Source organism: Zootoca vivipara, chromosome 5 (genome assembly GCF_963506605.1).
Source record: "Zootoca vivipara chromosome 5, rZooViv1.1, whole genome shotgun sequence".
NCBI lineage: Eukaryota > Metazoa > Chordata > Lepidosauria > Squamata > Lacertidae > Zootoca > Zootoca vivipara.
Genome location: NC_083280.1, coordinates 96,258,244 through 96,282,868, shown reverse-complemented (window position 1 = coordinate 96,282,868; position 24,625 = coordinate 96,258,244). Strand labels below are relative to the sequence as shown.

General features: G+C 43.0%; 2 protein-coding genes across 3 annotated transcripts in view; one reads left to right on the top strand and one right to left on the bottom strand.

Annotated features, from left to right (window-relative positions):
• The window catches only part of SMC1B (structural maintenance of chromosomes 1B), a 42,242-nt gene extending 35,627 nt beyond the window's left edge, over positions 1 to 6,615 (bottom strand). The window contains exons 1-3 of the mRNA XM_035138120.2: positions 6,511 to 6,615; positions 4,364 to 4,472; positions 1,083 to 1,271 (exon numbers count right to left, since the gene is read on the bottom strand). Coding sequence (XP_034994011.2) covers positions 1,083 to 1,271; positions 4,364 to 4,472; positions 6,511 to 6,525 — 313 coding nt within the window. The 5' untranslated portion in view covers positions 6,526 to 6,615. The remainder of the gene's footprint in view (positions 1 to 1,082; positions 1,272 to 4,363; positions 4,473 to 6,510) is intronic.
• Positions 6,616 to 6,817: 202 nt separating this feature from the next.
• RIBC2 (RIB43A domain with coiled-coils 2) lies at positions 6,818 to 24,151 on the top strand. Of its 2 annotated transcripts, XM_060275163.1 has the most exons (7): positions 6,818 to 7,256; positions 9,763 to 9,844; positions 14,020 to 14,364; positions 14,910 to 15,028; positions 17,208 to 17,435; positions 19,321 to 19,487; positions 20,423 to 24,150. In XM_060275163.1, exons 1-7 carry the CDS (start codon positions 7,140 to 7,142, stop codon positions 20,502 to 20,504), a joined length of 1,140 nt encoding a protein of 379 aa, XP_060131146.1. In that variant the 5' UTR covers positions 6,818 to 7,139; the 3' UTR covers positions 20,505 to 24,150. The 2 variants fall into 2 exon arrangements, with proteins under 2 accessions (XP_060131146.1, XP_060131147.1); XM_060275164.1 differs by lacking the exon at positions 9,763 to 9,844 and having other exon boundaries at positions 7,200 to 7,256; positions 20,423 to 24,151.
• The last annotated feature ends 474 nt before the right edge of the window (positions 24,152 to 24,625 follow it).

The window sequence follows — 24,625 nt, the reverse complement described above, 5'->3', positions numbered from 1 at the left end:
AATTCGTCTTGCGAGGTACCACTGTACTATACTTCTGTCTGGTATGCCTAAGTGTGAATATCTCAGTGATTAGCTGTTAATGACTTCTGGAGCCAAAGGAATTTGACAGTAGAAAGCAGACGTATCACAGTGATTAACACCTTGGAAATTTTGATGACTCAACTACCTACCATAATCTCTCATTTCAGCATAAGGCAGTCAGTGTTAACTCTTCCCCTCTCTATTCCCCCCTATTATGACACACAAGCCCACCCCCAAGCCCCCATCACACCAATCTCCCTTTTTATCAAAGGGAGGACAAGCAGGCAAAGAGAGACGCTTGCTCTCTTGCCTGCCTGCCTTCCCCGAGCCAAGAGAGCAAGCGCCGCTGCCGCTGCCAGTCCCCCAAGCCAAGCCCCCTACTGCACTTTGGTTTGGGGGACTGGTGGCGGCGCTTGCCTTCCCTGAGCAAGCGCTGCTGCCGCCGCCAGTGCCCCAAGCTGAAGCGCAGCGCTTGGCTCGGAGGACTGGCGGCGGCAGCGGCAGCAGCGCTTGCTCGGGAAGAAGGCAAAGGAAGATCAGCTGTCAGCGTGGGAAGCTGACAGCTGATCTTCCTTTGCCTTCTTCCCACGCTACAGCTGGTTCCCCTTTGTGTTCTGCTCGTCTCTGCCGGAGCCGAAGCGCAGCGGCATCTTCCTTTGCTGATCTTCCTTTGCCTTCTGTATCAGCTGTTGGGCGGCTTCGTCTTGCGAGGTACCACTGTACTAATATGAATTTATAGCCCACCTTTCTACAGAAGTACACAAGGTGGCTTACACACAACTGACACAGTACAACATAAGATAAACATGCACCCTAAAAATGCAAAATGCAACCTAAAAATAAGAACAAGCAAAATCAACAGCAGTTATAAAGCAGGCTATTTTAAAATTTAAAGTAATTATACAAATGATCATAAAAGCTTCTATGTATGTTGCTGATTATGCTAATGTATTAATTTTTTCTATACTTATTACTTAAAATAAAAACGTATATATTGAAAAGCTTCTATGTATTTTTTCCATATAAACCTCATACCCACTATTTAGAAAAACCCCACTCACCTCGAATAATTCTTGCAAATGTTTTCTCTTCCCCATTTTCCTCCATGTACACCATTTTTACACTTCCAGTAGATGAAACCGGCTTCCCGATATGTGCTCCATATATCAGTTCTTGGATGTGCCTCACTCTCAAATTAGATGCCTTCTCACCCATTACAAAGCTAAGTGCATCCATTACATTTGATTTCCCTTCAGTTGTATAAAACATAAAAATATTACCCTTTTCAAATATAATTTAGATAATCACAAGACTCTTTATTTTCATTTCAGATCAGATGTAAGAGACTCTTAATTCAGAAACTTCCCTTTAAACTAAGATATTTTTATCCATTGGCACGGCCTTGACTGTATGTACGTCTAATCATATCCAACAGATTTTCCTGATTCTATGGGTTGGGTATCAACTACCCAAGCCTCATAATTTAGGGGGAAATGAAGTTATTCTCAGATTCCTTTCTATCCTCTTTTTAAAGGGCATATTTTAATGACGTTAGCCAAGCTTGAAAGTTAATTTTCATCACACACTCCATAGTGGGTAACCCAACTTTTTGAAGAGCTGAAAGGCTGATTTGATGACTTGTATTTCATTTGCCTAGCCAAAGTTCAAAAATAACAACAAAGGCTTGCTGTATACATGATGATATGAAAGCTTGAGGGCATGTCAAAACCATTAACAATACTACATGAACCATCATAAGAAAAAAAGCTTAAAATATGGTGTGGTGTGATAAACTTCTCACTGACTCATGTTTGATTCATACCAGCAAAGAATCATGACTCGTGTATCACCACAGCTATGAACTCAGAGACATTATTTTTATGTTAGATTATAAACAGGGCCAGTGTAATTCCACAATTTAGAACACACTTCTATGCACATTTTACTGACTACGCCATATTGAACTTTAATAAGATTCGCTATCAGTCATAGATACAGGTTGAAACAGTTTTGCACTGTACTTTTATGACTAAAAACCACTAGCACAGGTAATAGGAGACTATATAACTGAGCTTTCTTCTTTATAATAATTTTTATACCTCTAGATACACAAATAAGGAGGCAATTTCTGAAATAGTGCCTCACACAGCAATTCCCACAGAGTGTGGGGCACCATACAGGTGCATCAAGAGCACAAAGTATGCCTGAGATCACCAACATGACACCTGCTGGAATCTGTGTGCCAGTACCTCCTACAGTAAACCACCCACAAAAGTTCTCATTAAACATCCCTTCAAAATCCCACAATGCATACGAGTCTGCTCACTCTTTTTTTTTTTTAATAAATATTTTTATTAACGGTTTTCTCAGTTTACAGAGACGTGTACAATGTCTCTCATAACATTTTTACAGATCAGTTTCAATTGTTGAGACATTGGGGAGGAAAAGGGGGAGAGCGGTAGATAAGGGAAGAGTGTGGGGTGTGGGTGTGGCAATGTTTAATGTGTGTGTGGGGGTCTTTCTGTCCAGTTCCTGTACTGTAAAGATGTGACGGTCCATTAAAAAAATGGAAAATGTGGCGTCCCCCATTTTTTTCAGAAAAAATGGAGGGCCCCCCCTGACCATTTTGCTATTTGTTTTCCTTCAACATCTCTAACCTCTCCTGTGCTGAGCTTGCTCTCTTAATAACACTCACATTTCATTAAATTTCAGAGCTGGAGACACACTTTCCTTCCGTTCTGAATGGACGACGTAGGCAAAAAGCGCCTTTTTTGTGAGCAAGCACAGTTGTGGCTGCTAGAGTTACTTTTCCCCCACTGATAGGGGTAGCAGGGGCATGCTTGTACCATTTTGCTGTACTCTTTCTGCTCTTTTAGATGTGGCAGCCATTTTATGTTATGCCACACAGCATACCCCACAGCAGCCATTTTGTGATTGGAGCCCTCTTAAATTCCAAATGTGCTTACTGACTCATAGCTGCCAAGTTCTCCCTTTTTTTAAGGGAAATTCCCTTATGCTGAATAGGCTTCCTCGCGAGAAAAGGGAAAACTTGGCAGCTATGCTACTGACACAAAAAAAAGTATGCCCCAAAACTGCTTCACTGATATGACACTGATAGATGCCTCGCTTCACTTAAGAGGTGCTGCCATATTTTAATATTAAATTATAGACTCTTTTCTGTCCCCTAAGTTAGTCTTGAAGATTAAGAATACAACAAAGGATTTTAATAGTTTCCGATAACCCTAAGCACAAACAGCAAAGACGTCACTGTAGAAAACATTGAAATCATTACCCTATACCCCCAAGTCTTGGTTTGGTAATTTATAGGGTAATTATATTATATAATAGTTTTTTTCCTTCAGAACTATTATAAAAATTAATCATAAATTGATTTTAATAATAATTCTTAAGGGGAAAATGTATTATTTTTCTGTAACATATACAAACCTGCCATACCAGGTACCATCTTAGAAGAGACAGGAACTATCTCTTCTAAAATATTTTGAAATGAAAGCCACCTATAACCTTACTCAGCTGTAAGTTAATTCCTCTTATTGCGCCCTACTTTCCCCCTCTACAATATAAAATAAAACAATAATAATAATAATTTATTATTTATACCCCGCCCATCTGGCTGGATTTCCCCAGCCACTCTGGGCGGCTTCCAACCGAAAATGAAGTATTACCTCAGCAATTAAGGTTGAATAAGCTTGTATTTTACTTTCTAGTTTTAATATGAATTTAAGACAGCTTGTTTATGCTTAAAACAGAATTTAAGCATAGCATATGAGGAGGAAAGTAAGGGCCACACGGTAGTTCCAGTGAAATAAGGGAGAAAAGCACACAGGGTACCTTGGAAGAACTCAGAAGATTAAACATTGCAACCTCAGCAATGCATATGCCACCTACAGACTTAGCAGGTATATCATCCTATATGAACAATTCTATATTGGGATAAGAATGAAAAGATCCTCAAAGGCATCATTGGTGGGGCTAAAGGCTTTTAAAAGCTTGATATTTGAGTAATGGCCATTGTCTCACAAACTGAGAAATCTTCAGCAAACTTTCCCCAGAGGGCTAGTTTATTCAGTTTAGTTTACAATGTGTTATTTTAATACAGATTAATCAATTTGGGTAGGTAGAACTACATTCCACCCAATCGATTTTTAAAAAATGTATTTCATTATAACCATTTGTGAGCCACCTTTTAGCATTCAAAGTAGCACACAATAAATCTTGCTTGGTACATCAAAGACAACAAATAATACACAGGATAAAGAAAAACTCTAGCAACCGTGTGGAGATAACAGGCAGAAGCCTGTCTGAATTGTTCACATGTTACCTGAACCATTGGGACCGACAACACATGTGAATTTCTTGAATGGTCCTATGCATTGTTTCCCTTGCCATGATTTGAAATTTTCCACTATCAAAAGCTGCAAGTATCCCATCTATGGATTACAGGGAGAGGAGAGAAAGAGAAAATCATTTTTGAAAGAAGAATATATAGACAATTCCCCCTCAGTAGTTAATAAACACTTTAAGTAACAATCAAACACTGCAACCCTTGGAATATGAGAGTTGCTCAGTAGAAATGATATGGATAACTACCAGGGCTGCAAACTAACACTGCTCACTTGGGAGTACTGTACACACCACTGAATTCAACAGGATAAATTTCTGAAGAGACATAGTTAGGATCATACCATAAATCATTAATCCCATTAAATGGAGACCTTCCACTGCATAACACATAATAGTCGTAACATATAAGAACATTGCTGGAACAGGCAGGCCAGTAGCTAGGCATGAATTTAATAGATAATAATAATGAAGGGAACTGCCCTCTCCAACCCATCTGACCCTACTAAACTGGCACTCAACACAGCCCTCCACAAATCCCACTGTAGCTGCCATTGATATGTATCCTCCATTAATTTGTCTAATTCCCGCTTTAAAACGTTTCTTGCAGCACCATCCTAACCATGCCTACCCAGAAGTTAAATCCTTTGAACCCAGGTGAGCCTAAGTAATATTTTTAACAAGTCAGTGACAATACAGTATTCAGCACCCAGTATTTAAATTATCAACAGTTAATAAAATAGGTGCCATATAACACTACTATATATAAGTAAAAGTAAGTAAAATTGTAGAGTTGGACAGGACCCTGAGGGTCTTTTGGCCCAACCACTGCACTGCAGGAATCTCAAGACTGTGTGTGTGTGTGTGTATAGATAGGAACACGCACACACACACATATGTTTCGTGATGCGTGTGTGCTTTTTTAATACAGGTGGATATAACGTAACCTGCTTTCTCCACACCCTCATATTCAAAATATAGGTGTAATAATTTAATATAAAATCCAGGTGGCGCTAAACACATTCAAACGAGGATTTCAAAAAGAAAATTAGTCTCCTTATTTTTTAAAAGAAAAACCACGATAAAAGTCATACAAGGCAAACAAGCACAGAGCTGAGGGGAGCCCCGAGGGTCACCTCGCCCAAAGGTTTTTGAACGGGAGGAGCGGGGAGAAGACGACCACCTTCTCGCCCGGATTCGGCCTCACAGACGCGTCTCTATCGTCTCTTCCTCGAGCGTCTCTCTCTCTCTCCCCCCCCCCCCGTAAGGGAACAAGATCTCGCGAGAGTCCGAAGAGAGGGGCGGGGCAGTTCGAGGAGCTTCGCCGGAATCGGAATGCAAGCCCCGCCCCAATTTTAAAGGCTCCGGCGAACGCGAGGAGACGCCGGGGGCAGTGTTTCCGCTTCCGAGTAGCGCGTGCGCTGAAGTTGCGCTGCCCGAGGGACGTCGAGAGAGCCGCGCTGGGTGCAGCCGATGCTGGACTCCGGAGAGCGGCTGGCGAGACGCCCGCTCTTGTGGGAATCCCGGAAGCGGGAGGATTTTCCTGGGCAAAACGAGGGAATCACTTTACCGCCACAGCCGCAAAGAAATTTTCGATTTAGTTGCGAAATTATTTAGCTTTTATTGATGGCGCAAATAATAAAGTACATAAATCAGTTACGAACAATCTTCTTGTTATTACAAGCAGTATATCAATATATGCTAGAAATATAAATCAGTTATGCACTATAATACATGTACTAAATATATTAAGTGAACCCTGGAATTCTATCCCTGACTAAAAATTAGGTTGTATCTAGAGTAACCTTTAATTTTACTTTTTTTAAAAAAAAAATACCTTGTCTACTGTGGTATAAAGTACGGAGGTGCAGGGTTTTTTGTTTTTTTTTTAAACACACTTCTAGTGCGTTGAAACAGTATTTCATTACTTTCACGTTCACTTTTCCGGCTTTGGCCGCAGCAGTCCAGCCTCTCTGGCCCCTCCAGGGAGGAGAAGGCGAGGCCTTGGGCCCCATGCCCTGAGCGGCCCCCGTGGGCAGGAGGAGCGCCGCTTGATAACTGACCCTGCACCCAGTTTCTCGGGAGTAAAGCAAAGATTTAAGAAGTCACGGAAGAAACTAGAAGCACCTTCGACTCCGACATCTGGAGCAGCACAGCGTAGCTCTAGCCTTCTCGCGTCGATGGTGAAATCCCGCCCCGTGCTTTGTTGGGGGGCATTCACCGGAAGTACCAGTAAGGAAAAGGGCGGTGTGTTCTTCACAGGGTGAAGGCGCAAGAGGAAGCGCGATGGTGAGACTGGGTGGGCGGAGCCAGGAGGAAGGCGTGGCTTATGGGGCAAGGCGGTCCTTGGAGCGGAAGAGAACCAGGCTGGGGGGCGCGGCCTGTTTCCCTTGGCAACCGCGCGTTGTTGACATCCTCCTTAGCATCCCGAGGAGGAAGAGGAGGAGAGAAGGCTAGGTGGGGGGAAGCTATAGATATAGATAGCTTTAATTCGATTAATGTTTAATACTTTTTAACGAGTGTTTCCCACCCCCTATGTTTTTAACTTTTGCTATTTTATCTGTCAGGAGGAAAGAAGGATTATAAATAAATATATAACAATTATTTATTTTTTGTATATATATTATTTATTATACACACGCACAAACATTCACGCGCACAAACATATACTGTAAGTGGAAATAGTTGCTTTGCCATTTGCAGGTTTTTAGACGCCCCCCCCCCCCGAGAGAGCAACTTGCTCCCAGCCATCCGCCATGCATAAACTGGACCAACGCGGAGACCTCGCCGAGGATGCTGCCCTCCAGCGAAGGCGCTACAGGGAGCTGCAGAGGCAAAGCCGGGTGTTCGACGCCAGGGTCAGGACCATCGGGGTAAGCGTGCAGGAGAGGGATGTGGAGTTTGTGGGGGAATAAATAATAATAATAATAATTCTGGTACTGTAGGTAGAGTGCCTCTAACAATGGGCAGAGTGACTCCTGGAAAGGGTATCTGAAGAAGTGTGCATGCACACGAAAGCTCATACCAAAATAAAAACTTAGTTGGTCTTTAAGGTGCTACTGAAGGAAATTTTTTTATTTTACTTTGATCCAGACCAACACGGCTACCTACCTGTATCCTGGAAAGGGGCAATGCTTCCTTTTAGGACCTTTAGAGCAGGGGTCAGCAACCTTTTTCAGCCATGGGCCGGTCTACCTTCCCTCAGACCATATGGTGGGCTGAGTCGACTATATTTTGAAGGGGGAGAAAGAACAAATTTCTATGCCCCACAAATAACCCGGAGATGCATTTTAAATAAAAACACACATTCTACTCATGTAAAAACACCAGGCAGGCCCCACAAATAACCCAGAGTTGCAATTTAAACAAAAGGACACATTCTACTCATGTAAAAACACGCTGATTCCTGGACCGTCCACAGAAGGCGATTGGGCCTTAGTTTGCCTACCCCTGCTTTACGGTAGACCAAAGTGTTGATTTAAATTTCTGAAATTGGAATGTCAAAATTGATTTTACTGAGCATGTTGGTTCTTGTAGCCTGATCAATACAATCATCAAATAAACGGTACCGCAATGTCCCAATGAGCAGCATAAAACTTTTTCAGATGACTTGCAACTTTTCTTGCAAACTCCCTATTGCAAATATTATGAATAAACCACAGAAATATTTGGAAAACACTTTGGAAAATAATTTATAAACATAGCCATTCCTTGAATTATTAGGCTATTTTCTTTCTGAAATTGTATAACTCATAGTACCAACTACTACTAAGACTGCTATTTATCTCTCCCAGTTTTATTTATATTTACCTTTATTTATGTAATCTTTTGTTAATTACTGCTCATTTATGATATCTACAAATGCATTGAAGACATTGAATTTACAAAAGCTTGGTCACTACCTGAGCGATGGTGATTAGACAAAAGTCCTCTCAGTGAACTTCATGATTTAAAAAAATGCCATGCTTTATCACTAGCTGTAATTATTCTGATAACGGAGTAATACTGTAGTTCCCACAGCAAGTATGCCAAGTGTTAGTAGAGTCATGTTTAGACATTTGAGAGCAATTCTTTGATAGACGCTCCTAAAGGCAAGTAAATAATGTGTTTAAGGACAGGAATCTCTTACTAATATACAGTGGTATCTCTGGTTAAAAACTTAATTCATTCCGGAGGTCCGTTCTTAACCTGAAACTGTTCTTAACTTGAAGCACCACTTTAGCTAATGGGGCCTCCTGCTGCCGCCACACCGCCGGAGCACGATTTCTGTTCTCATACTGAAGCAAAGTTCTTAACCTGAGGTACTATTTTTGGGTTAGCAGAGTTTGTAACCTAAACCTGAAGCGTTTGTAACCTGAAGCGTCTGTAATCCGAGGCACCACTATATTGTATTGTTTGTTTGTTATGTAGGGCAGTGTTTCTCAACCTTTTTTGGGCCAAGGCACACTTGTTCCATGAAAAAAATCACGAGGCACACCACCATTAAAAAAGTTTAAAAATTTAACTCTGTGCCGCCCTATATTGACTATATAATTATGAAACACTTGCCAATTGCTGTGTTGGTTGCAATCTCCTGTAATAAGGTTTCACAAGCCGCTGATTTCTCTGCCAGCACAATCCCTTGCTCAGCAAGTTTCAGGTTGAGCTCATCCAGCCAGCTTCTTTAAGTTTGTCTAAAACCACTCTCCCGTGGTGGTGGCTGTTGAGAGCTGCGCTCGCCCCGCGTCGTGACCCGGCCGGCTTCCTTTCCGGTAGGTCAGAGTTGTGTATTGGCGGCCGCCAGGCACGTGACAATGCAAATCGCCCTTCTCGTCGCCGCACGTCGTGGCACACCAGCCAGCGTCTCGCGGCACACTAGTGTGCCGCGGAACAGCGGTTGAGAAACGCTGATGTAGGGTGCTCACAGTGAAGACAGTTGTACTCTCTGTATGAACCCAAGCCACTCAGTAGGGGATTTGAGCACAGGTCTCCCTCATCCCATTCCAGCATTCTGTGACACACTGGTTCTCACTGGAAATGTACCTGAATCTGCCCCTAACCCTAACCCCTTGTTTTCCAGAATGTGTGCTTAAAGCAAATATGTTGGACACATAATAGATGAACACAAGTCTTCATTTTCCAGCTAGTGTCTTGAGTTTGCAAAATATGTTAATACCCTTTTTACTCCTGTATAGAGAACTTATAATGACATCCTATACTAGGAAAGGATTAGACTTGGAGCAGTTCATGGATAATCTGATCACTGGTTCATTTCTAAATGCTGCATCTTGAATAGCAGTTTCTATGTTGAAGTTAGCCCTGCATAGTTTTGGTAATACAGTAATTTCTTTATAATTTATACATTTCAAACAGTTTTGTGGTGGGGTTTTTTAACTACAGGTTGACACAGAAGCTTTGGACGCTCAAATCAAGGACAGAAAGATCCGAGAAGCAACTCAGAGGGCATATGAGGACACCATTGGTATATTTGTTAATAGTTTTAAAACAGTAATTTATCAAACAACTATCAAAATTTGTTCTCTTACTATTTTCTTCTTAAATAACACCTTACATTTTCTATGAATCTTCTGCTGTGAAGATGGAATTCATGAATTGCCAACATTATATAAGATTAACAGCAAAATCCTATACACCTCCCCCCAGGGCTAGCTGTGGGCAGGATTCATGCATTGGATGGGGTTGCACTAGATGATGACCCTTGGTGTCCCTTCCAACTCTACAATTCTATGGTTCTATGTCTACTTGGAAGCAAGTGCCATTAAGTGGGACTTAACCCCAGGTACACGGAAGAGGTGCATAAGTCTTTCTGTTGCAACTCCTACTGGCTGGAAACTAGGTGTGCTGGAATCTGGAGGTACTCCTCTTCGGATTCAAACACACCTAGTTTCCAGCCAGTAGGAGTTGCAACAGAAAGACATATGTTCACCGCAAACTTAAACAAGTCTAATTGTTATTTCTTTCCCCAGGGAATTATGGGAACTGTAGTTGTGTGAGTTCTTATTGACAATACTCACCAAACTCCCATTCCATGATTCTTTGGGAAACCATCGAAATTACAGTGGCGTAAATCTGTTATAAATTTGTAGTAGAGATATACTCAATATAGCACCAATGCAAACTAGATCCTGCTTACTGTTGCATGCCACCGCAATATCCGAGTGGTGCAGGGGCGGTGTTTCCTTTGGACAAGGCTGAGGTGTCTTTACGATATATGGTTTCTTTCCACATATATACAACCTGAGCCTACGATTGAGGGCCTCACAGCATTGACACCTCGTAGCTGCAGCCTTGGATTCAAACAGAAACACCACTCTGACTCTCTGGTTTCCGAGCCTGTTGCTTCCCACTTCCAGCTTCTGGCTCAGATCACTTCCATCTGGCCATTAGTCTTTCTAACTAACAGCCAGTTTAGGGATGGTGGCCCACCCATTTGTTATCTGGCACAGATCCACTTTGTTTGTTCACCTTATGGCCTAGGCTATCACTTCACCAGGAATTTGAATCATTGCTTATCATAGAATAATAGAATTGTAAAGTTGAAAGTTACCCTAAGGTCATCTAGTCCAACCCCCTGCAATGCAGGAATCTCAGCTAAAGTATCTGCAACAGATGGCCACCCAACCTCTGCTTCAAAACCACCAATGAAGGAGAGTCCACCACCTTCTGAGGGAGTCCGTTCCACTGTTGAACAGCTCTTACTGTCAGAAAGGTTTTCTTCCTGATGTTTAGTCACAATCTCCTTTCTTGTAACTTGAAGCCATTGGTTTGAGTCCTACCCTCCGGAGCAGGAGAAAACAAGCTTGTTCCCTCTTCCATGTGAAAGCCCTTGAGATATTTGAGGATGGCTAGCATATCTCATCTTTTCCAGGCTAAACATACATTCAACTATTCTTCATAAGACTTGGTTTCCAGTTCCTTGATCAACTTGGTCACCCTCCTCTGCACACGTTCCAGCTTGTCAACATCCTTCTTAAATTGTGGTTCCCAGAACTGGACACAATATTCCAGGTGTGGTCTGACCAAGGCAGAATAGGGCTGTATTATGACTTTCCTTGATCTGGACACTATATTTCTGTTACAGTGCCTATAAATTGTTATATTTAAACATTTGCTGGGTCCAGGGATTAGAAGATTCCCCCCAACTCGGGGGAACGGCTTAGGGAGCTGGGTATGTTTAGCCCGGAGAAGAGAAGGTTAAGGGGTGATATGATAGCCATGTTCAAATATATGAAAGGATGTCATATGGAGGAGGGAGAAAGATTGTTTTCTGCTGCTCCAGAGAAGCAGACACGGAGCAATGGATTCAAACTACAAGAAAGAAGATTCCACCTAAACATCAGGAAGAACTTCCTGACAGTAAGAGCTGTTCGGCAGTGGAATTTGCTACCAAGGAGTGTGGTGGAGTCTCCTTCTTTGGAGGTCTTTAAGCAGAGGTCAAGAATGCTTTGATGGTGTTTCCTGCTTGGCAGGGGGTTGGACTGGATGGCCCTTGTGGTCTCTTCCAACTCTATGATTCTAACTCAAAATACTACAAATATGTGTAATAGAACTCTAGTGACCATTTGAAAAAGAAAAGGAGAGGAGCCTCAGAAGGGATACTTAGTCTGCTGTTTCCCCAATCCTACCTGGGCCCCACCCCCACCCCCCTCTTGTGGACCAGGTACCGGTATTTACATATCCATGTGTGCATTTGGAACCTCACAAGTTGAAAATCAGCCAAGGCAGCAAGGCATTTGGGAGTAGAAAGATGGCAGATTACCTGATAACTCCACTTACCTGAGTAGACATGATTAGAATTGCATCCTTACTCTTTTCATGCTGCCACTTTTCTCTGTTGCTCAAACATTTGCATATTTCTATACCAAAACAAGTTGGTTCAATAAAAAGAATGGCTCTTTAGCATTTTTAAAATAAGGAATGGTCCAAATGACCACATGGGGAACTCAAAAATACTGAGGATTCTGAGGCTTCTTTAGTGTCACTGAAAAAGAAGCTCCCACAACTGGTGTGTGTGTGTGTGTGTGTGTGCTTCAGAGCAGCAGCCTATGGTACAGAAGTGTGAAGAATGGTAGCTGGAAGCCATGCTGCATGCATACAACAGGCACCCTGGCTCCTTTGGGAGGAGGGTGAGACATATATTTAACAAAGAAAAAAATTGGGGGCAGCTCAAAGACATTTGGTGCCAAAAGGCATTTCTCACTTATCTGCATGGTGGTAAAAATGTTAAGAGCATTTGCAGTCTGAAATTGACTGTCTGAAGCAGGCTGTCTCACCTTCCTAACAGCTGGTGTTAGGAACCATGGAACCATCAGAAATGTGCCCATGCAAGTCTTTGGATGCTGGTCAATAAATTTGTAATTCTTTTATTGATAAACTAGTGGTTTTCAGCCCGTTCAATAACGGGCGCTAGAATCCTGGGGTTCGGAGAAGCGCTTGCGCAGCGCTTCTCCGAACCCTGGGACCTGTCCTTGCTGTCGGCGGCAGGGGGACAGGAACGGAGGAGGAGAAAGCGCTGGTTTTTACTTCTCCGTTCCTCTCCCGCAGCCGCCGACAGGAAGCAGATATCCCAGGGTTCGGAGAAGCGCTTGCGCAGCGCTTCTCCGAACCCTGGGACCCGTCCTTGCTGTCGGCGGCAGGGGGACAGGAACGGAGGAGGAGAAAGCGCTGCTTTCTCCTTCTCCGTTCCTCTCCCGCAGCCGCCGACAGGAAGCAGACATCCCAGGGTTCGGAGAAGCGCTTGCGCAGCGCTTCTCCGAACCCTGGGACCCGTCCTTGCTGTCGGCGGCAGGGGGACAGGAACGGAGGAGGAGAAAGCGCTGCTTTCTCCTTCTCCGTTCCTCTCCCGCAGCCGCCGACAGGAAGCAGACATCCCAGGGTTCGGAGAAGCGCTTGCGCAGCGCTTCTCCGAACCCTGGGACCCGTCCTTGCTGTCGGCGGCAGGGGGACAGGAACGGAGGAGGAGAAAGCGCTGCTTTCTCCTTCTCCGTTCCTCTCCCGCAGCCGCCGACAGGAAGCAGACATCCCAGGGTTCGGAGAAGCGCTTGCGCAGCGCTTCTCCGAACCCTGGGACCTGTCATTGCTGTCGGCGGCAGGGGGACAGGAACGGAGGAGGAGAAAGCGCTGCTTTCTCCTTCTCCGTTCCTCTCCCGCAGCCGCCGACAGGAAGCAGACATCCCAGGGTTCGGAGAAGCGCTTGCGCAGCGCTTCTCCGAACCCTGGGACCCGTCCTTGCTGTCGGCGGCAGGGGGACAGGAACGGAGGAGGAGAAAGCGGCGCTTTCTCCTCCTTCCTTCCTCTCCCCCAGCCGCCGACAGGAAGGACGCGCGCACTCTCCCCCCCCCCCCGCCTCCTCCAACCGCCGCTCCTCACGGCCAGGGAGGGTTGTGAGGAGGCCTTCGCCGGCCTCCACCCCGGCGGGAGCGGCGGTTGGAGGAGGCAGAGTGGGGGGAGAGTGCGCGCGCGCAGTCTCTGCTGTCCAATCCCTGTATCCCTGGGGCACATGCGCAGTGACCCAGGGACACACGGGACATCTGGACGCAGGGACAACATGGACATTATTATATAGGATAGTTAAAAAGAGTATATGTTTCATCTGGGTTGTGAATGAGACTTTTTTCTTTTTCTTTTTTAATCCAGCTGCTGAAATGAAACAAAATGACAAAATCCTCTGCATCTTAGACGAACGACAGAAAAGAGACTCTCAAATTCTAAACAAAGCCGTCAATGAATTTCGCCAAAATTATCAGCGGCCAGAAACACGGCGTGAATTTGATTTGTCGGACCCGCAAGCCCTAAAGAAAGATACTCCAGCCCGTCTCGCAGACAGTGACCCTCGATGTACCATATCTGGCCTGCAGAAGTTTATGGGAGAAGATTTGAACAGTGAGAATAGGTGGAAATTCCAGAAGGAACAAACAAGGGAATGGCTTTTGCAACAACAAAAAGATTGGGAGAACGCACTGGCAGCTAAAAAATATGCAGGTAATAAATTAACCTAGATTTTTGAATTTGTTTTGAAAGTTATATCTCAGGTAGTTGGCCAAACAGTTGTCAAGTTATTCAGCTGCACGCCAGACAAAAGAATTCCTACATATTTTTATTAGAACACTTCTCCCTGACATACTAGTGTTGTTGCCTTTTTGTTTGTTTTTGGGCTTGGAATACATTTCAGTTTTGTCAGCCCTAATCCACAGTCTGGAGCAGTGAAGCAGTTCAGTACCTAATTACTGGGTATAAGTCCCATTGAAATGAGTGGGATTTACCTAAGAGTAGACATTCATTGGATTGCACAGTCATATGCATGTGATGCGTATTAATTGGAGGGAGAAAGCCGGATCTAGGGATTAGAGAAGTTACTGGTTTGTCAGGAGAGCAGGGCAAATGAATTGGGTTGTGTAAGGTGGACATGGAAACTTGAGTCCAAGGAACAGGCAGAAGCAACAGAATGCGGCAATAGGTTCCTCCCCACCCCACCCCAGTTATACTGATTTACGGTACATGTGTCCAATTCTGTTTCACTAATTTAGATGATCTCCATGACCAACACAGAATGGAACTTGATCAAAAGGCTCTGAACCTTCAAAGAATAGATGAAGAAACAAGACGGGCCATTTGCATCACTACTACAGAATTTAACAAAGCTCTGGTAAATCAGTATTAAAAGGAAAAACAAGATCAACTATTATTTTCCAAGTTCAGTGTAATATAGTGTAACAAGTAAGACACTGAAAAAACATTTCAGAATATTTAGACATCCTCTAGAGACATACTTTATTTTATTTATGAATCTGTTCCCATAAAACATCTCAAAGCAATTTAACAATAAAACATATATAAAAACAGTTTCATAGAATTGTATAGTTGGAAGAGACCCAACGGTCATCGTCCAACCCTGTGCAATGCAGGAATCTCAACTAAAGCATCCAAGACAAATGGCCATCCAACATTTCCGATGGAATAGTCTATTCTTATGGAATGTTTTTAGGGCCATTTCAGGACCAAACAACCCCATTATAACTAGTTGTTCAGTTTCCGCAAAAAGATTTCCTTCAAATGTACAACTCACTGTCTTTTTTCCTCCCCCCCCCCACCCTTGGAAGTGGTCATCCTTTTGTTCCTGGAATAAAACTCAGGACTTCTAAGGGGTAGGGACAAGTCCTCCGCAGGCCTGTGGGAAAACTCCCATTCCAAGTGAATCCTGCATGACTTAAGAATTGGCTCGTATTTTATGATGAATGATTCCAGTAAGAGAAGGAACCAACAACAGTGATATCTGACATTTGGTTTGCTTGACCTTTTGACGTTTAAATCATTGGTTTATTCTGGCTCAGCTTAGGATGTTCCCTCCAAAATAAAGTGGGGTTTAGTGAATTATGAGCAGATTTTAATTTTTTTTTAACTTTAGTCTCTTGAACTTTTAGTTGGCCCTCCTGCATCTTATTTATTTATTTCATCTGGTTCTTTCCTATCTTGTTTTTAAGCTGTGGGTGAGTTTTGATTCTTCTCTTTCTGTTATTCCACTTGTTAGACTACTGCTAACTCTTGTCACTTATCAGTTAGTGAATCTTGTCTGTTTTGGCTCATTCTAATCTTTGAGAGTTTTACTTTGTGCTCTTCCTTTATTCCTACTTATTGATTAGCCGCTTTCCCATCTTGTTCCTCTTTCTTCTTATTTCTTTATAGTATTTGCATACCACTTTTCACAACTTTAGAAAGCAGTTGACAGTGCACTTCAGAAACACAATAATTGAAATCAATAAAACAGCAAGATTCATTTTTCCAGTTGAGTAAGACCAGTCAGCTGCAGGATGCTTTCCTCTGATTCTCATCCTCTTGTGTTTCTCTGTTCTATGTTGGCTCCCTTTTCTTCAGTTCATTTAGTCCAGGCACCCCCCAAACTGCAGCCCTCCAGATGTTTTGGACTACAATTCCCATCATCCCTGACCACTGGTCCTCTTAGCTAGGGATCATGGGAGTTGTAGGCCAAAACATCTGGAGGGCCGCAGTTTGGGGGTGCCTGATTTAGTCTAATTCAGTTGCTGATGTTTCCATTCTTAGGTCTTCCTTATTTATCTTTCTATCTTGATTCTCCTGTGAGCTGAAGAGAAGGGATTGTAGTAAAGTGTATTAGATAACATAACAATATCATGCTGTACTCACAGCAGTGTAGCTAGCCACCTGGCCGCCCGGGACGGCAAACCCGAAGGCACCCCGCCGGTCCGTCGCACGCATGCGCCGCGTGTCGTGACACATGTGTCATGACGCACAACGCATGTGCACACAGGAGGGATATGACGCGGCGACACAGCAGGCAGTGGCGGGCGGCGTCCGGCAGGCCTCCCCCTTTCCCTTTGGCCCTCCCTCCGCCCATCCTTACTGTGCTCGAGATGGTTCTCCTCACAGCCAGTTTGCGCAGGCTCTGCAGGGGCTGGTCCTGCTCACCCGCCGCCTGGCTTTCTTCAGGGCCATCATGGAGGCGGGCGAGGGCTGTGCTGCTGGCGGAGGGCAGCTCCTCCGGCAGGGAGGAGATGCCGTGGAGGAGCCAGGCTTGGAAGCCGCCGGAGCTCTTTCCGCAACGCACCCCGGCCTCGCCTCCACATGGGCGGCGAGGGGCGCTTGCAGCGGCAGCCATCGGAGGTGGTCACCCCTGTCCAGCCTGCTGCCCCCCGCCCAGCCTGCCGTCCGGGGCGGCACGCCCCCCCCATTACTATGCCACTGTGTACTCATTAAGAATTGTGCCCGGTTTAACAAGGTAAATCTTTTGGAAGAACCAATAAGGGTTTGCTGTTTTTCTGAGTTTTTCCTACAACAATGTCTTTTTTAAGGCTGCTGACGTTGCATCAAGAAAACAACTTGAAAAGGAGCAAGAAGACAAAGATAACATGGCTGAGATTTCAAATCTGCTTAGAGGAGACCTGCTCTCTGAAAACCCACAGCAAGCTGCCAGTTCCTTTGGTAAAGGTCGAGTGATTCCTAACCGATGGAAAGGAATGAACCAAGATCAGCTGAAAGAAATACGTGATGTTCAGCTGCAACAAGTTCTGGAGAAGCTGGTATTCACTTTCATATTGCTGTTGTGCTGCAGTAGAAACTGATGAATCCTCTTTTGAAATAGGATGTTTAAAAAAACACAAATACTTAATTATTTTTCACCAGTCTTCCAGAACTCATTGTAAGAACTAATTCACACTTAACATAATTGCCACCCTGACCACACAATTATTTTGGGAACACTACTCCATAATGATTAAAACTACAAAACAATTACATACAGGTAATCTATCCACATCAACCCGATGACTGCATTATTTTCTTAACAACCTTAAAAATGAAATTATGCTTCATCAGCTCAGCCCAATTCAGGCTGCAGTCCTGTAGCTGGCCAGAGTCTGGCTGAAAGGCCTTTGGAATGTGTGCAATTTGTACTGCAGAGTGATTCATATACATCACTGTGCGAGCCCCTGATACACATGTGTGTGTCTGTGTCTGTGTCAATGCATGTGAAGACTGGGTGTGCCACAGACAGCTTTGGCGTTGAATCCCCTTGTTCCTCTGACATGTTCCCCCAAAGCACCAAGAACTCTATAAGCCCTGAAACTGGAGAAGATGATTGATGTGAATGGGTGGGAAACTTGAAATTGTATACAGTGGTACCTCTACTTACGAATAACTCTACTTACGAATGTTTCTACTTAAGAACGGAGCTCCGTCCGCCATCTTGGATGCGGTTTAGATAGGATTTTTTCTACTTACGAATTTTTAGATAGGATTGCTTCGACTTACGAATTTTTTCTCCCAATGCATTCCTATGGGATTCGACTTACAATTTTTTTCGACTTCCAAATGTCCGTTCGGAACGCATTAAATTCGTAAGTAGAGGTACCACTGTATATTGTTCCAAGGAGGAGAAGGGAAAGGGCTGCCCACACCTCTCATCCTGGCTGCATTGATCCAGCAAGGCACAGAAAACAGATTCCCAAACTCCTGTACCTCCATAGGTTTTCTGTATTAAAGTGCATTCTCTTAGCCTCGGTCACCAAAGATGGTGGGAAGGCCCAAACTGTGCCCAGATGGACAGAAAGCTAATGCATTTAATTTGACCAACTCTTAATTTCCTATTCCATAAATGTGTCTTTCCTTTCCCCCTATATTGTGCTATTAAAATATGTACAGCTGTTTTATAAATAACATAGTTCTCTTTCCTGTTACTGTACTGATCCTACCTCTTCCAAATATCCTAAGATAATAATTACGGGAACTAATAGAGCTGTCTTTTTAACACTTGTCCTTAACTGTAACTAAGCCTCCTATTTCATTGCACATTCCCACCAAACATGCAGTATGTCTAATCCTTGATAATTACAGAAGGAAGAAATAATTAAGAAGTATATTAGGGTATATATGTTTATATGGGGGCATATGCTACTTGGCAAATGTTTTATGTAAATATGATAATGTCAGTTGCGTGGATTTCCACATTCTGGGCTCTGTATAATTGTGCCTTTATGCCAGAGGCAGGCAGCTTGCAACTCTCAGCATAACTATATGTAGATTTCATATAGTTGAAAGCAAACTCACCAGCCGTGCCCCGTACCTACATCAGATCCAGCATAAGTAAGACTGAGGGACCAGCACATTCGGTGGGTGGGTAGACTTCCTGCCTACAATGAGGACTGAGGAAGCAGTTTGATCAAAGTTCTGAGCTGTGGGCTTGAAATCTCCTGTGCCGCCGCCTTAGGTATGCCAACTCTGCCACCGGCACGTGGTTTGTTTAAACACACAGGTAGAAGGCATGCACAGCACCATTTGCACATGTACATACATGCATACTGTACGTACATCAGTTCGGTTGTATGAGGATTGCCCTAGTTAGGATTTGGGTGTTTGTGAATTGTTGCTGGCTATGAAGAAATAACGAGCATTTCCTTTTTGATATAGAGGTTGGATGAAGAAGAACGTCAAAGAAATGCGGAGTGGGACAGAAAGCGCATTCAGGAAGCTAGGGCTGAAGTGCTTTTCGAACGGCATCAACAGCGTCAGAATCGAGAGCTTCGGAGAACATTAGATAATCTTAATGCACAGCTCTCCCAGGAACAGAAGACAAGGTAAGAAGTGTCTATACCACCATAGCTCATGTGCCTGGAGCCTAGTCTGGTGAGCTATCCTGCATACATATGACCGTCTTCAGTCTCACCAGAAAATAGCAGGCATTGATCAGGCCTGGTATAAAGGCTAGTAGTCTGGTTTTTGTTTTTATCTGATCAATAGAGTAGTGTCTTCTGCTCATTGTTCTTTAAGCTCAGGTTTCTAGTCTTTCCAGTTTAAAACCCTGATCTGGAGACAGGCCCTTCTGGGGAAAGGTCCACCTGTAGAAGGTCCTAGGTTCAATCCCAAACATCTTCAGGTAGGGTTGGGTATGTCTCCTGGAGAGTGACTGCCAGTCGTTCTAGACACCACTGAGGTCGGTGGAGTTATGATCTGACAGTGTGCAAGGCATCTTCAAGAGTTTGGCAGAGTTATTCTGTTTTGATCAAACTGGTTGCACTCACTTGGTCCAAAATGCTCATCCTACTGAAATTCTGCAGAGAACTTGCTATTTTCTACATTCACTGATCTGTCATAATCTTTAAAAATAAGCCTCCTAAGTTTTTTTTAAATGTCAGACTTAAATACCTGTTATCATTCTATGATACTATTGATGCTTTTGGTGACTACTTTACTTTGCGGGTGGCGCTGTGGGTTAAACCACTGAGCCTAGGGATTGCTGATCTGGAGGTCGGCAGTTTGAATCCCCGTGACGGGGTGAGAGCTCCCGTTGCTCGGTCCCAGCTCCTGCCAACCTAGCAGTTCGAAAGCACCTCAAAGTGCAAGTAGATAAATAGGTACTGCTACAGCATTGGTCATGACTGGACCTAATGGTCAGGGGTCCCTTTACCTTCTTACTTTGCATAGCAGTTATCTGAAGTGTAATCAGCACACATTAAGAATGAACTTTACATTTTTATGAGAACTTTTATTAATTGAATATATTTATTTCCAGGCAAGCATATATTGATGAAGAGGTGTGTTCAAATTTTCCTTCTGGCCAGTATTACACACAATTTAACACCACTAGCCGGTGATGTTTGGATCAATATTATCAAGTCGGATATATCCAAAATGTTTGCAGAAGTATTTGTTTCAACTTCAAAACTGTAATAAAGAAAACAACATTCATATGTTTTTTACCTGACATACGGATATTATGAAACCAAACCTTTATAATGAGCAAGAGGATGGTGGATTCTAAAAGGAAATATTAATGCAGAAATAAAAAATGTACAGTGAAGTAATAGACATTATAATAGAACATTTGAAGTTCTTAGTAAAAGTTGTTGATACTGCTATAATGCTTTTGTTTTGTTTTTATGAAATGACATTCAATTTCATTGTACTATGTACAATGACAATAAAGTATCTGTCTATCTATCTATCTATCTATCTATCTATCTATCTATCTATCTATCTACTAGAAGAATTTATAGGAGAATTTTGTAGCCCCACCTTTCATCGAATGATTCCAGTGTCAGTTTCATTCAATCTAATGCTGCACAATTCATAAAATCAAATACAAATTGAGCAAAAATTTTGGAAACAGTAAATAAAATGAATTGCATAACAATTGTTCTGTGCACAAACATATCCGTATAAGAATGTTTCTAGATATTCCTATGTTGCATTCTGCACTGTATCATATGGTATCACTTACCCCATATAATGACACCATCACTTGTGCATTTCTCCACCTCCATTCCAAACCACTGGTTTCCACTGGCAGGAGTGGATAAGCAATATGTTATGGAGGAAAACTTGAACATAGGCATTCCCATCTCATTTGTGACATCCAACCCTGTGCATAAAGATTCATTGAATGACCAGAAAACTCCACTAGAAGGAAACACATAGTGGGTGTAACAGATTTTCCCTCTCCCTATTGCCTCCATCCCCAATAACCCAAAAATCTGCTCTGGAGATTTGGTGATCTTCTGGAGCAGATGTGGACAGAGGGGTCCATCAGGGTTGGAGAGGAAGAGGAAGAAGTCAGCTCACTTGACATTAGATGTTATCCAGAATATCCATCTCAACTAGGAAACGTTTGTCCAAAATTTGTCTTCATGATCTCTTTTCAGACTTTCACATGGAATTTTCTGCATAAACATCCATAAGCTTTCTGGAAACTTACCGAACTCTGTCATGCTCAGTTTGACTTAGATACTATTTTATATATGTCTTGGGGAAGTACTGTGCCCTATTGCTTATTTGGGTTGAATGTGTTTTTGTGTGTTTGTGTCTTCTTGAACCATTTTTACTTTTGAGTCATTTTGTAGAATTTAAAAATAAATGAATGAGTTCTGAGAAGCACTGAGAATTTAACCATCAGCGGGAGAACTTTGGCAGTTACTCAGAAATCCAACCCAATTCAGTCTTCACTAGTCTTGCATCTTTTATATATGTCTCTGTCCCTTAAATTTGGGGAGAATTTACCCACAGCCAAAAGACATACGGTACTTGAGTTATTATTTTCTTTTTTTCTATCAACAGTTCCTCTACTAAAGCAAAAAAAATGCTTGATAAGCTTACCCCCAGCTTGAATACCATTTGGGGGAATGAGACAAGGTAGCTAGTAGAGAGCGTCTCCCTCATCTGCACCAACAGAGCAGTAAGTGGACATGCCTGGTCTACAAATACAGAGGAACGGGGGGGGGGCATTTTTCTTGGAGTGTCCTGCACCACTTCAGATGGCAGGTGAAGTGGGAATCACAGTTCTGAATGCTGCTCCTCTACACGGAAAACAACCAAAGAACCCAAATATCTCCCTGAAACCAAGAAACTGAAAGGGCGGGGGGTGGCTTGCTTAGAACTTGTCTCTTGAGATGTGAAAAGTTTTGTTTGCAGGGAGCTTTTTATGTGGGGAAGCATTCAGAAATGACATTTCCTACCTTCAGTATGCAGGTGGCGCTGTGGGTTAAACCACAGAGCCTAGGGCTTGCTGATCAGAAGGTCGGCGGTTCGAATCCCTGCGACGGGGTGAGCTCCCGTTGCTTAGTCCCAGCTCCTGCCAACCTAGCAGTTCGAAAGCACGTCAAAGTGCAGGTAGATAAATGGGAAGGTAAACAGTGGGAAGGTAAACGGCGTTTCTGTGTGATGCTCTGGTTTGCCAGAAGCAGCTTTGTCATGCTGGCCACATGACCCGGAAGCTGTACACCGGCTCCCTCGGCCAATAATGCGAGATGAGCGCGCAACCCCAGAGTCGGTCATGACTGGACCTAATGGTCAGGGGTCCCTTTACCTTTACCTTTACCTTCAGTATGCATCAGTATTTTCATCTTTATTACCCCATTCTGCTCCATGTATACACCAAGTCACAGTCTCTCAAAGCTATATGATGGCGTTGCACAAGATTCAGAGATACATTTCAATGCTGTGGGAAGGAAGTCGGCAAATATGACTCATCAAATTTTGGTTTGCATTTGTATTTTGGGGTTCTTCAGTCAGTGTTCTTGCTGACAAAGAGAAGGTTGGATGCATAGATAAGAACAAAGAGGCAAACAAATATAGCAAAAAGGAGCAGGTATGTTATCAGCAGAATATATAAGCAATTTACAATGACAATGTCCCGTGGTGGCATCGTACACTTTGTAGGGCACAATACTTAGATAATGTTACTGGTGTCTTCACTCTACAAAACAAAACAAAACAAATGCATTTATTAATCTTGTGGAAAAGGAACAAAGAGAAGTTTGAGTTCGGAGGACAAAAATGGAAAGTTGAGTTTTGTAGTCTAAGCTAGCAGCAATTTTGTGGGGGTGTCTGCCTCTCTCTGGGGATCAAATATGAAGTAGTAGAGCTTTCTGTTGCAGTTTCTAAACTGAGTGCCTCTATCAAAACTCAACCTGTATATTTGTAAATAAATTCAGATTACAAAATACCAGGAGTGATTTTCTCAACAAAATCAAGCACAGGCAAGTGTGGCAATCCTGAACTTCTCACTCACAACAGAAGTCAGAGCAAATGTACAATAACCTCACATCACAAAAGTTTTTCATTTAAATATATGGTATTACGCTTACCAAATTCATTTATTCAAAAGCAAAAACATTTTCATCCTTTTCCTCATTCCCTAACAAATGATAGTTTTCCTGTTATACATAGAATCATAGAATGGTAGAGCTGGACGGGATCATGAGGGTCATCTAGTCCAACCCCCTGCAATGCAGGAATCTTGCCCAATGTGGAGCTCGAGCTCACAACCCTTAGATTAAGAGTTTCATGCTCTACTTTTTAGTAAATAGTTGGTATTTCTTCATGTATGTTAGTAGATTTCCTTTCAATTAAAAAAACTGGTTCCAGAAATAAAACGTACACTTATTCTATCATTTGTGGCACAATTGTATGCATATTTGGCTTCTTTTAAAAGCTAGAACACCTATTTGAGCATATTTTCACAGGAGTAATAGAAAATATTCTCTACTCCTGAACTACAAGTGATAAATTAAAATGTGGAATCACCTGAAATATAGAACTTCTGAATCTGCCTTATAATGGGTGAAGCCATTTGGCTGCAGTTCTCCCAAGGTCTTTCCTAGCTCTGCTACCCGAAATAATCTTTTGAACAGGAGATGCTTGGAATCAAATCTGACATATTTTGCATGTGAGGTTTGTTATAGTAATTGGCCATTTTATCAGTGCCTCAGCATTGTGACTTACCTTATGCTGTTCACTGGAAAAAATCCGTAATCACCTATGATTTTCTTTCAGATCAGCCTGTAACTGGTAGACCCTACAATCTCTTTTTCTTCTATAGCTAAACAAACAGATGAAGCTGGAATCAGTGACAGATGTATAAGCCTCACTATTTCACATCCCTTTCATGCTTAGGAGCCTCATTTATCAAGAGAAAATAAGATTAGTGACTCGGTTCAGAATCCTCCTTTTGTATTAACACTTTAGAATCATAGAATCATAGAGTTGGAAGAGACCACAAGGGCCATCCAGTCCAACCCCCTGCCAAGCAGGAAACACCATCAAAGCATTCCTGACAGATGGCTGTCAAGCCTCTGCTTAAAGACCTCCAAAGAAGGAGACTCCACCACACTCCTTGGCAGCAAATTTCACTGCCGAACAGCTCTTACTGTCAGGAAGTTCTTCCTAACTTTGAAAAGGAGGCAAACCAGATGAACCGCTTGCCGTTAATTTTTACAGA

What these genes read in the sequence shown, in the direction of transcription:
- RIBC2 (XM_060275163.1), top strand. Translation starts at nt 7,140, where the DNA reads ATGCATAAACTGGACCAACGCGGAGACCTCGCCGAGGATGCTGCCCTC. An exon ending in GGCATATGAGGACACCATTG is followed by an intron (nt 9,845 to 14,019) that starts GTATATTTGTTA and finishes TTTTTAATCCAG; the next exon opens with CTGCTGAAATGAAACAAAAT. An exon ending in TCCCAGGAACAGAAGACAAG is followed by an intron (nt 19,488 to 20,422) that starts GTAAGAAGTGTC and finishes ATTTATTTCCAG; the next exon opens with GCAAGCATATATTGATGAAG.